Source organism: Fusarium mangiferae (assembly GCF_900044065.1).
Source record: "Fusarium mangiferae strain MRC7560 genome assembly, contig: FMAN_scaffold005, whole genome shotgun sequence".
Classification (NCBI taxonomy): Eukaryota; Fungi; Ascomycota; class Sordariomycetes; order Hypocreales; family Nectriaceae; genus Fusarium; species Fusarium mangiferae.
The window spans coordinates 289550-305722 of record NW_024573925.1 but is presented as its reverse complement, the minus strand read 5'-3'; the positions used below and the strand labels follow the sequence as shown (position 1 = coordinate 305722).

The 16173-nt window shown below is 45.8% G+C and overlaps 7 protein-coding genes across 7 annotated transcripts; 5 read left to right on the top strand and 2 right to left on the bottom strand.

Annotated features, from left to right (window-relative positions):
- Positions 1-813: 813 nt before the first annotated feature.
- FMAN_07034 (uncharacterized protein) lies at positions 814-1295 on the top strand (the record flags this gene model as incomplete). The annotated part of the gene is made up of 3 exons (XM_041830611.1): positions 814-828; positions 876-1209; positions 1264-1295. 3 exons carry the CDS (start codon positions 814-816, stop codon positions 1293-1295), a joined length of 381 nt encoding a protein of 126 aa, XP_041681257.1.
- Positions 1296-1873: 578 nt separating this feature from the next.
- Positions 1874-3355, top strand: FMAN_07033 (uncharacterized protein; the record flags this gene model as incomplete). Its single annotated transcript, XM_041830610.1, has 2 exons — positions 1874-2618; positions 2673-3355. 2 exons carry the CDS (start codon positions 1874-1876, stop codon positions 3353-3355), a joined length of 1428 nt encoding a protein of 475 aa, XP_041681256.1.
- A 1374-nt stretch (positions 3356-4729) lies between these two features.
- On the bottom strand, positions 4730-5290 carry FMAN_07032 (uncharacterized protein; the record flags this gene model as incomplete). The annotated part of the gene is made up of 1 exon (XM_041830609.1): positions 4730-5290. One exon carries the CDS (start codon positions 5288-5290, stop codon positions 4730-4732), a length of 561 nt encoding a protein of 186 aa, XP_041681255.1.
- Positions 5291-6429: 1139 nt separating this feature from the next.
- Positions 6430-6895, bottom strand: FMAN_07031 (uncharacterized protein; the record flags this gene model as incomplete). The annotated part of the gene is made up of 4 exons (XM_041830607.1): positions 6430-6538; positions 6590-6646; positions 6696-6775; positions 6833-6895. 4 exons carry the CDS (start codon positions 6893-6895, stop codon positions 6430-6432), a joined length of 309 nt encoding a protein of 102 aa, XP_041681254.1.
- A 1951-nt stretch (positions 6896-8846) lies between these two features.
- On the top strand, positions 8847-11310 carry FMAN_07030 (uncharacterized protein; the record flags this gene model as incomplete). The annotated part of the gene is made up of 6 exons (XM_041830606.1): positions 8847-9272; positions 9322-9475; positions 9523-9877; positions 9925-10481; positions 10535-10668; positions 10717-11310. The coding sequence occupies 6 exons, from the start codon at positions 8847-8849 to the stop codon at positions 11308-11310; spliced, it is 2220 nt and encodes a 739-aa protein (XP_041681253.1).
- A 260-nt stretch (positions 11311-11570) lies between these two features.
- On the top strand, positions 11571-13601 carry FMAN_07029 (uncharacterized protein; the record flags this gene model as incomplete). Its single annotated transcript, XM_041830605.1, has 1 exon — positions 11571-13601. One exon carries the CDS (start codon positions 11571-11573, stop codon positions 13599-13601), a length of 2031 nt encoding a protein of 676 aa, XP_041681252.1.
- Positions 13602-14719: 1118 nt separating this feature from the next.
- Positions 14720-15993, top strand: FMAN_07028 (uncharacterized protein; the record flags this gene model as incomplete). Its single annotated transcript, XM_041830604.1, has 2 exons — positions 14720-14956; positions 15022-15993. 2 exons carry the CDS (start codon positions 14720-14722, stop codon positions 15991-15993), a joined length of 1209 nt encoding a protein of 402 aa, XP_041681251.1.
- Between the last annotated feature and the right edge of the window lie 180 nt (positions 15994-16173).

The window sequence follows — 16173 nt, the reverse complement described above, 5'->3', positions numbered from 1 at the left end:
TATTATAAAGTTTATTTTTATATAGAACTTTTATAAATTTAATAATAAATTCTTTATTTAATTAGCTCTTTTTAATTATAAAATTATTACTTTTATAATAATTTTTAATAAATTTCTTATAGAGGTTATTAAAGTTATTTAATAAAAAAGAAATATATTAAAGAAGCTAAAAAAACTAAAAAGATTTAATATAGCTATATAGTTAATTTAAGGAAATAAGGCTTAAATTATATTTATATTTAAAGTATAAATAGTAATTTATTAAAATAGATTTCTTATAGATATAATATATAGCTATTGGATTTATTAAAAAATACTAATATATAAAAAAAGCTTAATTAAAGTAAAGAAAGTTTTATAATTATATATATATTAATATTACTAAAAATAAGGTTAAAGTAAAGGTTTAAGGAAATTAAAAGGTTATAGCGGTATTAAGTTTATAAGTTAATTATAAGGTTAGAAAATATACTTTAGGTTTAATATAATAGCTAGAAAAGACTTAAATTCTAATCAAGTCAGTAAAGAATCGCAAAGCAATTATCGAAGCTAATGAAATTGGCTCTGTTTGCGCCTCCGCAGATAATTCTAGAACGAATATCAACCCACTCTTAATTATGATCTATCAGGAACCCTCTACCCGGGATGAAAATCTGGTTTTATAAAGCGAAAGTGGATTCAAGCGTCAGACGTATTCTGTTACGTTCAAGGCCTGATTACTGTATCTGACTGTAAATCAAGATGGACGGATCGAACCCTTGCTCCTGCTTCAGATCATCGTTTACATCTCACGACTTGAACAAATCCATCACCATGCACTCTGACTGGGTACAAATCACCTGGATCCCAAACAGTCCCTCAGCTAACGATAACAGACTCTCATTAACCTCCTCCTCGCGTCTTCGGCTCTATCCGCCTTGGGCGGCAAGTGTAATGCTCCACGCGAAGCCGGCGAGAACAACAACTGCCTGGGAGGTTCCTACAGCGACTGTGTAGCGAGGAACAACCAGCTGTGCACGGGCGACTGTTTTGGCCAGCCTGCTGGTGGAGCTGGTGCCCCATGTTACACTGGCTACACCACTAGGAACCAGCAGTACTGCGCTGGCTACTGCATGAAGATTAGCAACTGTGATGACTGCCTAAAAAGTCTTAAGGAAATGGGCGCTGCGGGATCTGATGAGCACCACAAGGAGACTTGCAACCAGGAAGGTAAGAGGTGTCCCAGAACCCGTCAAGAGTTTGACTTTGCTAACGTTGCTGCAGGTGACTCATACTACTGCAACTGTGACTCTTAGTCATCGCGAGGTACTCTGGTAGACTAGGTTTCACGTGTGACTACCTACTCATGAGGTACTTGCATGCTCTTGTTGACTAGATTCAGAGCTTGCAACAAATATCAAGCCCGCACTCTTAAGTTCTTAGATTTGAACTTAACATGCTACTTGGCCGGTTCCTGGCCAAAAGGTTAGAATTTGGTGTAGAAGCTAATACGAAGAACCGTGAATGGTGAAGAAAAACGACACCGTACTAACTAAGTTCATTGTCCTGGGTTTATACCTCAGCCAAATGTATCAACCGCCAATACCAGATCCAGTTAACAGTTTAGACATTATGTCAGAGTGCTTGACCAATTACCATAGCATCACTATACCTAGAAACTTTGTTATGATACTCTACTAACCAAAGCCATGGCCCGACACCGTAGCTTTAAATGTTTGCGCACGCTGAATATTATTTTAAAGACAGGATGCCCCTCAGTAGGTCAACACACGGAACTCTCCTAGTAACGAGATATCTTTGGCTTCTCATCACATTGTGATCTCCATTAACCTGACCAAACTTCACCTTCCGTCCAGCAAGAAACACCGATAAAATGGTCCACTGGCACTCGTTACCTGCCGAGATCCGCTGCATGATCTTGGAGACCCTGAGAGCACACAAAGGGACCGCACACTTCGCTTCCGTCTTGAACGAATGGCGAACCTTCATTGAACAGAGGACATTTTCTCACATCAGACTTCACCCCGAGTGTCTCGACCACCTCGAACAGCTCAACGACCACTATAGGGGGCAGATTAGGCATCTCTGGCTCAATATAAAGCTCGACGGATATACCTGTCGATCATGCCGAAAGAGAGAGTCAATGACATTGTCATACTCCATTGCAAGAATCCTGAGAGAAGCCATCACTAGGCTGTTCTCCGTCTTGACAACTTGGAGGGAGCCTTTGACTCTGGAACTTAATGTTTACTGTCCGAGCGACTCGCAGCACTGGTTCAAGAATAGTTACTTCGGTGCTCCTGGCGAGGATAAATTCGAGTGTCAAACGCCTAGCGATCCCATTCACGATCCCGATCACGGGTGGTTTGAAGGTACTATCACTAGAGCGCCACCAGACGATGCTCTACGACGCCCCTTTGGACTATCTGAGTTGAACTTCCGGGAGGGTCTCCCTTTAGTCAATGCCGTGACTAAATTTGTCTTACGCCGCCAGTGTCGTCAGCAGCTCAACCCTCCCATTTTACGGTATCTTTGGTCAAAGTTACCAAACCTAGAGGAGATCAGCTACGAACCGTGGCAATGGCATATGAACGTAGTACAGCAAGTCTCGGATATAGGTAAGTAATGGAGAAAAGTTAACGATGTTACAGCGCTGACAGAATAAATCACAGACTTTGTCAGAACGATCCACCACATCCCAGCAAGCGTTAACAAAGTCACTATCTTCGAGGATTTCAACGAGAGCTTTCTGGAATTGTATGCTCTTGGTAGAGGCATTTTATCGTACCTAAATCCAGAACGAGTCAGACTTCCTTTTCGCGTCCTGGGCGCGGTATTTGCCATGCGAAGCCAGAGGCTTGAGTATCTGTCCGTCGCTTTTATGATAGATGCTCAGCATTTCTTCGACGGGTGCCTACCAAGTTGGAGATGGCCTCGGCTAAAAACCGTCACATTGACAGCCCGGGGTATCGCCAAGGATAGCGTCCGTCAGACGAACGAGCTCTTCCAAAATGCCGCCCAAGTCGCACTCAACATGCCTGAGCTTCAGACATTGACTATATGGCACGGCGAAAGAAGAGAAGCTTGTGCTTTTACGTATCGTCGAGCTCATGGTTCGATATGCTGGCAAGGCACACGAGATGTGAGGCTGGAGGTGAAGACTCTTGAGGCTTGGGAGAGAGTAGCTGTCACATACACTGGGAGAGTACTCACAGTTGACAAAAAGCTGTTCATGGAGGACATCACGTCTCATGGGGATGCCGTTCATCATTTGGGTCTACATCATGTCGTCGACAGAGTGTCGCTACAGCAAATACGAATTGAGAACCGAGTCTCTTGGCTTGGAGCACCTTGAATCCAAATGGCTTATTAGTGTTAGGTTCTCTCGGCTGGATTAAGCTCTCAGCCACAGGTCTCAGCGGTAAATAACACTTCTAGCTCACAACTTAATAGTGTTAAATTTTGGCTGCAGCAGTTAGTCTCGAGTTCGGTGACGTCACTATCGCGAACAGATGCACTTTATGTAGTTATTAATAAGTGCACCCAAGGAAACATACTAATCTATTTATAAACCTAAAAAGATATAGATGGTATTGTGTATTTCTTGAATATGCCAGATTTATATTCCAGCATGAATGCTTCCCAGTCAGGTACTCTTATAGCCTCTTCCGCCGCCTACAGACTATGAACGCCAATGAAAACCAATGATATTGTCCTAAGAAGCGGTTGATTTGAGGTCCCCGAGGCCGAGGTCTGAAAACTTTGGGACCAGGTGGGTGGGCTGCTTAGTATTGGGATGCCGGTTTGTTTGCATCCGCCATATACAAAATTGAGAACATGGTGATGGTATCTTGGCCTCTTACCACATGGAGGAAGGAAATTGCTGAACTAATAAGGACTGGACTAAAGGTTCGTAAATTCTGTCTGTCATTTGGAAGAATGGCCCTAAGCTTTCGCTCTCAGTCAAAGTCCTCAATTACTAGGTCCTCGAAGTTCTCTCCGCTTATTTAAGCTCCTAGCCACATGCATTAACTGCAAGCAACAATTCTACCTCGCAAGTACCTAGAAACATGTATGAGAAACGTACTTCACTATTATCGCTGCCACATACGCTAGATAATGCATCTCACAACGAGCACGATACTCTACTTGAGGCTCCCAGAAGTCTGCTATAGAAATAGGTTAAGTCACACGACCTGAAAGACTTGTCTTTTTTTAATTAGTAAATTAAGTTAAATTCATTTATTATGAACTTATATTTATAATATTAGAATTAGGTCTACATTTAGCTATTATAAGAAATAACTATAAGTATTAAATTAAGTTAATTAATAAGTTAAGAATATATTTCTCTTCATCATAATAATTAAAGCTATAGTTACTACTATAAGCTTGAGAAAAAGAATTTATATAATTTAATTCTCAAAAAGGAAAAAACTATAAACTATTACAATATAAGCTAGAAGAATAACTATAGCTTTACATATTGTTTAAAATAATAGAGTGTTATTAAATGCATTGTCTGTTAAGCAGGTAATGCCTACTATTAAGAAAGTAAATATAGTAGTGCTGGATCACTGGATCAGTAGATCAGCAAGGCGATCTCTGGTCTGCCAGCGCGGTAGCTTTAGCTTCTTACTACGCCTCCTTTACATTGTGTGCTCAGCTCCTCAAATCCCGTTCTTCGCGCTGAAGAATTCATTCATACCGTCAAAGACGAGCCGGCTACCTAGGCTTTGTCGCCTGTGTCCTTTTCCTTCTTTTGCGTGATGACGCGTTTCATAGAGAACGACTCCTGGTTGTTAACTGCAGCTTGGTCGGCTTTCTTATCACCATCAGCCGGGTTGACACTTCCGGCGAAGATGTTCATGGTCAAAAGCGCGGTCGGTGTTCCTCTGTCGATAAGCTGGACGTTTGCAAGGGAGATTGGAATTTGGGGTTCGGAGACCTGTGGAGTTACGTTTATGGTCTGGGTCGTTGTGGTTTCGGACGTATCCTCCACGGTCACGTACGTGACGGTGCCAATAAGAACGACTCTACTGGTCTGTCCGTTCTTCGGCGTGACTTCCCAGAGAGTGTCCTCAAGGGAGAATTCTCCCTGTGCACCGAGTTCCGCATTCGGGATGCTAATTGTTCCTTGCGTGACTTGCTGAGCTTTTGGATTCAGTAGAAATTCTGATGGGGCCAAATTGCCACCCAGTGCACTGCCTCCATAGATAGCCGCTGGATCCGAAGACACATTCACGACTGTAACAAAGAGTTGAATCTCGTCATAGAGGTAGTCGGCCATGGTTGTCTAGATATTATCAGAGTATATGTTAGACGATGGCACAAGATCATGTAGTGTTTACAACTCACTCTGCGTGTGTGGACGAGCTAAAGGCTTTGGATCAGGTAGAGAAAATCCTGAAAATGCGTCTTGATATCAATGGTATTCAGTCAGCATATACACTTTTCGAAATGGACAGACTGTCATACCGAGATTTCGTTTGTACAGCTAAGTGTTGACGGTAGCTTTAGTGAAAACAAGAGCGGAGAGACGTGAAATAAATAGCACATCCAGTTTCTCCGCATCAAGCGCAGCAAAAAAGGCAACTTCAAATAATGCCAACTTTAGGACACTCAGCACGCCACAGCACGCCACTTAAGCCGTGGTCAAGCCTATTCGAGTCACAAGTTGTGAGACATGTAGTACCGCCGCCCCTGAAGATTTAACAGTGTGCCTGACGTTGAGTGTCAAAGCCACCGCAAGGGTAGGGCGTTGTGGAAGGTAGTAACGTTACTGAGAGCGGCGGTGAACAAATGACTTAGGCTCAGCCAGCCACAGCGTGACTGCAGTGGTTGCTCACATTCTTAAGCTCTTTACATAATGTTAAGTCTTTCAATTCAGCTCTCCACAAACCGATATCACATTCCACTAATGCGTGATAGGCGGTTGGCACAGAGCCACACCGTGGTATTCGCAGCTGAACTCGAGCAATATTTGACTAAAGCGGATGTGGCACGAAATTTCAAGCTAGAGCGCGGGGAACTTTGGAATGATCCGGCCGCGTGCGGTCTACGAGAATTTGTCTCATCACGGTCATTTAGCGCCTAAATTTAATCTTTCTACCTGTGACACGTCGAAACCGTGAGTATTACAGTGGGGGCGCGAAAGTACGGCATATTTTACATGGGGATTTCAACCAAAATGTGTCGCAGCTTTTTTCTCCCCACTGTACACCAGCATTCTTCAAGACTCGTATGAGGGGTTCAGGGCAGCTTAGGCACCATAAGCACGAGAACATGAGGAGGAAAAGAAACAACAGGCTCTACATTGGCTCATAACGCTTGCATTGACAGTGCACCTTAGGAGAAGATCGTGTTCCTATGCGAGAGGTGAGGATGCTATATTGTGATGGATCCTACTTGGAAGATGATACAAATGACCTATGACTTGTCCGGATTATTGACGCAATGGACCGAGTTCACTGTGTCCAGGTGAAGATCGTTAACGTCTCTTGATACATAAATGCTAGAGCCTTTGCAGTTCTTCTTCCTGGGAAAGATTGGCATCAGTAAGTTAGATGCATACCAATAGTAATCTTACTCATATAAGTAGCAGAACGTGCTGCGACGAAGGTGGATGCTGTTAACCTTGAACTTGCTGCTAGAGAATTAGTGAAGCCGTATTCGATTGTTAAGACAGAACATACCTGGATCCGACATTGCCGCACCCGTAGCCATGAACATCTTCGTGTGATCCTTTGAGGTTCTTCTGATTATAGACCCTCGCCTGCCAAGGGATAAGTCATTACTTAGGCGCCAACCAGTCAATGTGAAAGAAACTTACGGTGATCACATCTGTCGCAGCAGATGCGACAGCGAGGTAGGAAATAAAGGCAATAATCTGCATCGTTGTTATGTAAAGTAGCACGACTGGTAAAGTAGCACGACTGGTGAGAAAGCTTGAAAGGTTCACCAACAAGCATGATGAGAAAAAGGAATATGGTGAGGCCATAAAAACATTTATGAGGTTTTTATGCAAGGGTACTGGAAGTCGGCAGCGAAAAAGGAGCCATGGGTCGCGGCAAATAGCTGCCGAGCATCTAATCATGTTAACGGAAGCAAAGAACAGGCGCTGTGGCTGAAGAGGATCTGCCAGGCTAGCCTTATTACGCATAAGCTCATGGTTATCTATCAGGTCAATACTACGCTGTTCCCGTCGTGCATGCCTGAAACGCGCTGTTGCTTATGAGATTATGCTGGGGTTCATTTACCATCGTCTTCGCAGCGGCAACATTCCGCATAACTACAGTTCACTTAACGAAATTTGAGTATGAATATCGTGGTTAAGTTAAAGACTCGGAAAGCTTTGCATCTCTTGGTATCGTTTATTCTTTATCCAGACTTCGCTAATCTACGCTTTGTCAAGTCGCGAGAATTTACCGCCTATACTGGGGAAGAGGGCTAGGCTCACCTACGTCCTCGAGCTGCTCCTCAATAAAATGATTTAAAAGACAATGATGTTAAGACCGGAAATGCTATTTCCAGGCCTATTTGTCCGAATTAAAATATTTGAATTTACGGAACAGACATTGCATGCAAGGAGATCTCGCGCGGCTCAATCACGATCATGCCCGCACTTCCTACAGGAGCCATCTCTTTACTGCATTCTCATTGCAATTAGTAGACATAGCCAAATAAAATGCTTCAAAGAACTTTTGCAACTGTGTCTTTGATGTTTTGATTATTGATATTCCTGTTATCTCGCTGCAACCAGATTCGCGCTCTAAGCTGTTTACCGCTAAAAACAGCATAAAAGAAGAATACAGGTCTATACTTGTTTTCATAATTAAGGGAAATAATAGTTCTATAGTAGGATAAGACTCATATAAGCTTAGGAATAAGCTTATAGTGGCAGCTCGGACTGCAATAGCAGAATTTAAATCGCAATTGGCGGACGCCCTAGGTTAACTAATCCCGGTAGCTAAGACTAACTACACTTACGAGCTCCACGCGATGGTAGCGTTGGTATATACGACTGTCAAGAGAATAGTGGCAAGGGCCAAGCTGACGATACGGTGATATTGCTGAGCGGCATGGTTCCTGAAGTACCAGACAGACCAATTCAGTAATCATCAGCTATTGGGAAAAATCTGGAATGCTCTATCTTGCTGTCTCACCTGTTTGTAGGACACGAATAAAGACGCCTTGCCGTATCCTCAGGGGGCAATAAAACACCAGACTTATTGGTGGGTGTCAAAATAAACTTAGTAAAGCTTCCCCTAAGTTTAGACTGAATTTACCTAAGTATTTTTTATCATTTAGGGTTAGGGTCCTGAGTTTTCTTTCCTCCCTAGCGTATCAACTTTCGCGTTAGTATCAGCCAGCCACTTCTGGGCCTCGAACCGATTATGAACGCCAAAGCTCACAGCCGTCGAGTTGCCCCTCCCACATCTGACTTGCATATCACGCCTCGATCAGATTCGCGGGCCAGTAGGATATGATTCCGCATTAGAGAAACCTAAGTAGCCAATAATTATTGTTGGTCTGCACAATCCTTCACTGATAATGATCTTATCACATTGCTGATTTTCGTACTTCTTCCTATCAGCTACTGATCCCCGCAAGTCTAGGCCCGGGCCTTTTGCCGCTATTGATCTGGCCCACCTTTGGGGCTAGACCGTCGATGTGCGAGAATGATCAAGCTGAAAACAGGCAGTTATTGTGGCAATTGAATGGGAAAATGGGCCATGAATATAAATGCAATGTGTCTCTCAGCTTAAACCTACCACTAGCTGTGCTCAATAGTCAAAGGACCACCTGAATTCGTTCTTCAATCGACTAGAGCATATACAATCACGATGTCGACAGCCACGCAGACTCCACCGTCTGAAAGGACACTGCAAGAAAAGATCGAGCACCTCGGTGATCTCGTGAGAGATCCCAAATCGGACTTGGGCGCCGATGAGTTGCCACATCTTCCCGAGCTCATTGATGATTGGTACAACACCGATGTGGATGTCACAAAGGAAGAGTTCCATCGACGAATTTTAGGAGTCTTCAAAGATTCCAAGCATGAGCAGGTATACAATGGCGTTATGGCTCAATTGCCTGATGAGACGCGAAAGGTTCTTGAGGCTTTCATCGATGGCGATAAGACCGCTGATGAAGCTGGACAAGCTATTAAGGAGGTTGCACCTTTGGAGATTGGAGCGTCAAGTGCCAGCTCTAACTTTCAGACATTCTCTATGATGGCGCAGCAGGTGACTCCTCCCAGCAAAACCAAGGTTCGTATTCTCTTTCAATAGTTGTGCGCTCAATATCTAACACATACAGGGCAAGGAAACCAAGGACTTGACCTTTCAGAATTGGGGCCGCACCGTCAAGAATACGCCCACGGTCACGTATTACCCCGAAACAGTCGCCGAGATCATCGAGATTGTTCGTGATGCTGTTGCCAAGAACAAAGGCATTCGTGTTTCCGGCTTCCGTAAGCTTCTAGTCTTGCCAATCGCCCTATCAACTGACCGTATCCAGGGCACTCATGGGCACCCGTGTTTGGGAGGAGCAACAAGGCTGGCCAGTCTACCAATGGCGATGTGTTGATCTCTACCTTGACTGAGACCAACGCAAGTCGGTTGCCCAATCTCACCTCGGTTCCTACCAACCTCTTCCAGCCCAAGGACACGGAACTCAACGCGATCAACGTAATCACGGACCCCAAGTTTGTAGGAGCTCCGGCTCTGAAGAATGGCAGGAAGTATGTCCAGGTCGGAACGGCGACCACGAATGAAAAGTTCCGACGATGGTGCATCAACACGGGAAATGTTACTCTGCCCATGAACATTATTGAGGTCGAGATAACCTTTGGCGGTAGCAACGCTACAATTTGGTGAGTTCTCAAGTGGAGCCTTTGAAGCTCAGAGCTAACGCCCGTAGTCACGGCGCGGGCATCAACAACCCAACGTTGAGCGACCTTGTCCGACGAATCGACTACATCGATGTCAACGGCAAAGAACAGTTCGTCAACATGTCCGATCCTACGCTTCTCAAGGCCGCAAGTGGCTGTTTCGGTCTTCTCGGTGTCGTCACTTACATCACCTTTGAATGCGACGCCATGTGCACCGCTGTCATGCGTCCAGTCAAACTTGACGTTATCGACGCTATCCCGCCGCCGCCCGAAATGAAGGACTCGGACATCCCTGCTCCCCTTCGCCAAAAGCGCACCCAAGCTGAAAAGGATGCTAATGTCCGCGAGTTTGAGCGTCGTGCGAATGAGGACTTTTATGCAGAGTGGTTCTGGTTTCCTTACTCGCAGCAGGTCTGGGTTAATACTTGGAAGACTGATACTGATACCAAGAACGTGGTCAACTATCCCAGTAACGCAAAGACTTTGTATCAAGTTGCCAGCACCGCCATTATGAACATGGCTCAAGAGATTGGAAAACATATCCATGCTTTGCAAGTTGCGCCTCAGACGCAGACCTCACTCCTCTGTAGGTTATTGATCATGAACTTCGCGGAGAGAAAAGCTAACACGACGCAACAGCCTGGCTCGCGGTGAAGAATTTTGACGATGTTAAAGGAACCAACAAATCCATCAGAACCTTGCTGCCTAATGCCCTTCATTTCCAACGCGGCGTTCAGAATATCCGAGTGCGCAATTTGGAGGTTGAGATGGCCGTAAGTCTTTTGATCTTTGGTCGAACTAATAACTAATGTGACCATCAGCTTGACTCAAAGAAGGGCAAACCCAATGAGAGAGACTACACCAATGTGAGACGTGCTTGGTGGGACGTCATCAAGACATGCTACGCCAACGCCAAAACATCTCCTATGCGCATGCCCATGGAGATGCGCATAATGGGTTCCAGCGAAGTCACTCTCGCGCCACAGCGAGGCAACAAGCTCGGAACATGCGCCATCGGCATTCTGACTCTAGAGGCTGTATCCGACATCTGGGTTCCTTATGCGCAACAGGTCCTCGACAAGTGGACGAGCTACAAGACGAACGAAGGCAAACCCGTGGTGGTGAAGCCTCATTGGGCTAAGGAATGGTATATGTACAAGGTTGGCGGTAAGCCTTGGGTGGAGAAGCTGGTCAAGGAGGATTACAAGGAGGAGATTGCAGAGTTTCAGGCGCTGATGTCTGCTATTGGTAAGAAGCATGGTTGGACGCTGGGAGATATCAAGAGGACGTTTTCGAACGATGTTCTTGATAATACCTTCCTGGGCGGCGTTGCTACCTCTCAGCCACAGCAGGGTGTGAAGGCAGCGAAGGTAGTTCAGGTTCAGGTGCATGAAGTTCCTGCGGATGTAGTCTAATAGGTATATGTTTAAGCAGCAGCCATCAGATCATGAATAAGGTACTACAATCCATATTTTCGAACGGTGCCTGATGAAGCAATAGACCTAGGTCAACCTACTACGTCCGATTCGATCCTGGCATACAGGGTTGAGGGATTAGTCAGCGCCCAATACCACCTGGCCTGATTCTAGCATCGTCAGCACAAAGGTTTTCAACACTGCCCGCCCAAGCATGTCACTAAGACCTGGCTCTCAGGACCTAGTATCTATCCGTATCCATGTTTTCTTATGACAGCGCAAGCACAGGAGGCGGGCTCGGCCCAACGCAGATCCGTCTCCTCCATCTACTTCCAGGAAAAGACAACAATCGGATTGAATGTCGACTCGAAGTTGTCGCATTCGAAGAAAACCCAGTGTATGAGGCTCTTTCGTACTGCTGGGGTGATAGCACTCAGCTTCAGGAGATAAAATGCAACGGTGAGGCATTTAAAGTCACCGAAAGTCTGTTCTGTGCACTGCAGCACTTGAGGGACGAGCATGTGGAGCGGACACTATGGATCGACGCCATTTGTATCAACCAGAATGATCTGGAGGAGCGGCAATCTCAGGTCAAACTAATGACAGACATATATACCAAATCAGACATGGTAGTTATCTGGCTAGGTCCCGATCCCGCCTCCGATGGAGTCAGCTACTTGTCCGAAATGCTGCAGACGATTCCAAATCTTCCCGGCCCTCAGTTAAGCAAGAGACAGAGAACGTTTTTCGAGATGAACGTATTTGATGCTGATCGCTGGCATCAAGATGAGGACAGGAATCGCTCAAAAGTCCCGGATCATATGAAGAAGGATTTCATTATACCTAAAGAGGTCGCAAAGGGCGCAATCGCTGTATTGACAAGACCATGGTGGTCAAGGATGTGGACCGTCCAGGAGATGGTTCTAGCTCCCAGTGCGATCATCATGTGCGGCCACTTAGCTGCTCCAGCATCAGATGTCCGACGGGCGTGCGCTGATGTTCTAATGCACACAGTCAGCGACGCCTTTGACACTGGCGATGATGATGATCTTCTGAATTTTGGAGACCTGTTTGAAGATCCTAATGGCACAATATACATGGCCACAATGCGACTACATAGTAGTGTCAGTGCGAAAATGGAGCTTGGAAAGCTGCTCCGGTTCCTTAGATGGTTGAAAGCCAAAGATCCAAGGGACAAGGTATATGGCTCTTTGGGTATTGCCGCGTCAACATATGGCATTGAGCCTGACTATACTATTTCCACCGCCGAATGCTACACACGTACGACCTTCAATATCATAACTGGTAGCCGATCGCTGGATATTTTCAGTGCTCTACGAAGGCCATCTTGCATAGAGACTACCTTGGCGAGCCTGCCATCGTGGGTTCCTGACTGGAGTTATGACTTCTCTAGTGTTCCAGACAACGAAAAGGGACCCTCGGCTATCAACAATCCTATCATGAGAGAAAATGTTCGTACCCCAATGATGCTAGAAATGGCGGATTCATTTCCTGAGTGGACGGCGTCCGGATCCAACATGCCCTTCACTGCAGGGCTTTCAAGCGATGGCAAAACATTGATACTCAGAGGTATGATCCTGGATGAGTTAAGTTGCGTTGGGGACAAGCTCGAATACCCCTGGCCAGGACCTGAACTACAGTCTGAGAACGTGGTCAAGGAGGCGATTCACGATTTCAAGAGAAACTGGAGAATCTATGGGTCTATTGGAGCTGCCATGGATACTATAAAAGGTTGGCAAGATCTGGCCTTCAAGAATAACAATGTTCAAACAACATCCGGAGAAACCCAAATGGACGCTTTCCTCACAACATTGCTGAGCAACCGGATTCGTCTCAGTGCTGATAGAAGAAAAGTCTTGGACTATCTTGAAGAGAGCATAGGAACTAGCTTCAAGATGAGCAGTAGCGGTACTGTTATGAATCAGCTTCATCTTCCAAACGTGGCACCGAAAATATATCACAAACTACTGGGATTCGGAAAGATATGTAGTATCGATGACAGCGAAATTCTCTCATTTGGGAAGTCCTTCACTGACGTGCAACTGGCCTTTGACCAGAGAATGGCAACGACAAGATCGGGATATCTCTGCATGCTTCCTTGGCCTGCGCGAGTTGGGGATCGCATTGCGCTACTTCGAGGTGGAAGGACACCGTATGTGTTGCGGAAGGCGGGGGATAAATGGAAAATTATCGGGGACTGCTATGTTCATGGCGTCATGTCTGGCGAGGCATGGAGTGATGAAAAGTGTGTTGATATTGAGATTATTTGATCAAAGGGTAAAGACTCGGAGAGGAAGCCTTTATGTGGTACCATGAGTGGACAAGGAGGGCAAAATGAAGTGCTGGAGGCTGCATACAATGATGATGTTGTCTGATGGATGCCGTGCTAGCGATGGGAGACGGTTAGAGGGCGGTTGATGAATCATGAGACAGAAGAAATCTCCAACCGGGCAGCAGCCTTGTCGCTGTGTTCTAGGTTCTCTCGGCCGGATTAAGCTCTCAGCCACAGGTCTCAGCGGCAAATAACACTTCTGTTGCTGTGTTCTCCTCCATATCTCGAGTTGATCGCTAGGTAACTAGGCAACCTAGAGAGATACACACAATGGAATAGGAGTTGGTAGATGGATATATAAGACTGATTTAGACAGTGAACCTTTCGGAATGCAATGTGCTTCGTATCCTAGACAAGGCAGAGTTTACTTTGTGAGCCCATCTGGCCTTGAGAAGTTGAGAAACCTTCAAGCGGACGTATCTCAACGTTGCCATTCACTGTCATCTGAGACCCCAGGCGTAACCTGATTGAGACGCTGAGTCACACGCCACGAGACCATGCAGTGAGCATTTATGCGTGATGAAGTCAGGGACAATATGAACAAGAAACCAGCCAGAAATATACACATGAGTCAGTCTGCTGTCGTGAAACGTGGCCATCAGAGCCGAGTATCCATGCAGCGATGCCATGATTCTCTGTCCCAAGATATAAATCGCCGGACTTCGCCATGAACTCATTGTGTTTGTAATGACATTGACATACCCCGGACTGACTTCAAAATGCTCGATCTCTGGATCTTCCTTCTCGCCGTTCTTGTCTGGCGTCTCCACGTCTCGTACAGCCACTTCTCCAAAGTTCCACATGGTATACCGTGGTCACCACGCGGACGATTTACTCCGTATCTCGTTACACAAATCGCTGGGATCTGGAACATTCCGAGCGTCATGGAAAAGGCTTATCAAGATGTGTGCTAGACAAAAAATCGTTTACTCCTCATACTAACGTTTGTAGTAAAACAAAAAAGGTTCCGTTTGCGTGATTGCTCTACCGTTTAGTCGTCCAGAGGTTCTGTTGCCCCAGAGTCTCATTCGGTGGATGACTACACAGAGTGACAAGATGCTTAGTCCGATTCCTGTGCAACATGAGGTCGTTGGTGCCGAGTACGCCTTTCTGAACTCGTCGGTTCAGAAGGACTCTGCGGTCTACGATAGTCTTCGTGTGCAGCTAAGTCGACACCTTCCAAGAATGATCCCCAGAATTAGAGACGAATTGGCTGCATCGATAGACAGTACGTTTGGATTGGATACAGAGTGGAGTGAAGTTTGCATCTACACTCTTGTACGGGGAGTGACTGTAAGGATCACCGTTTGGTTGGTGCTTGGCGGCATACTCAGTAAGCAAGCATCCATACTGCAAAGGTTCGCAACTCACAATCACTATGCACCGATGACGAGCTCGTTGAGAACCTGTCCAAGTTCTCGACCAGTGTCATACCCAGTGCAATCGCTCTATCGTTGTTTCCCCCACTCCTCAAACCCTTCACTTCCCGACTCACATCGATCTTCAACCACATCTACATGAGAAGAGCCCTGAAGATCCTCAGTCCACACATAGAGAGGAGAATCATCGCCGTCGAAAACGGACTTTTAAAGGACCTCCCACAAGACGATGTGCTTAATTGGCATATCCACGAAGCACTACGCAAAAAAGAACCTCGCTTTGAGATGGCCGACGTCATTGCTTGTCGCGTATTTGCCACAGTGTTTGCAGCACTGGAATCAACAACACTGACGATGACATATGCTCTCTTCAACGTTTGCGCAAGCAATCCTTCCACGCAGGTTTGGCAAGCTTTGGAGGAGGAAGCGCTTGCTGTTTTCCCCACAAACCTGGATGAAACAAGTTTGAATGTCCTGTATGTTGCGGACAGCGTTATCAAGGAAACACTTCGGCTTAATACTGCGATCAAAGCACTTTCAGTGGAGGTCATGCACGAAGATGGTCCGAAGATCAAGGATCGTATGATCCATCTCCCTCAAGGCGCCCGCGTGAGTATCTCTGCTTGGGGAATCCATCATGACCAGGACATTTATCCTAATGCATACGCATTCGACCCATTTCGATTCGTACCGTTACACAACGGTGAGGGCATTCAGGACACGAATTCTCTCGTAACACCTTCAGAAATTTACGTTCCGTTTGGGCTTGGGAAGCATTCTTGTCCCGGGCGACAGTTTGCGGCTGTTGTTACGAAGGTGTTTGTTGCATATTTGGCGGTGAATTATGATTTAGAGGAAGTCCATGAGAAGCCTCGTTTCCTAAGTTTGGGACATCTCCCTGTACCTCCTGTGAGGGCAAAGCTGAGAGTCCGAAGGAAACCAAGTGAGTAGAACTTCGAGCTCACAATCGAGTTTGGCACTTCCCTGCATTGTGAATGTTTCTCGCTTGCTTGCGTTTTCTCATCGGCGATTGTGGATGTGATGCTAGTGACAGCAAGAGAACTTATAATTAAGATCCTGAGAGGCAAAACGACTTGGGTAAACTTGATCTATGATAGGATATCTTGAGGC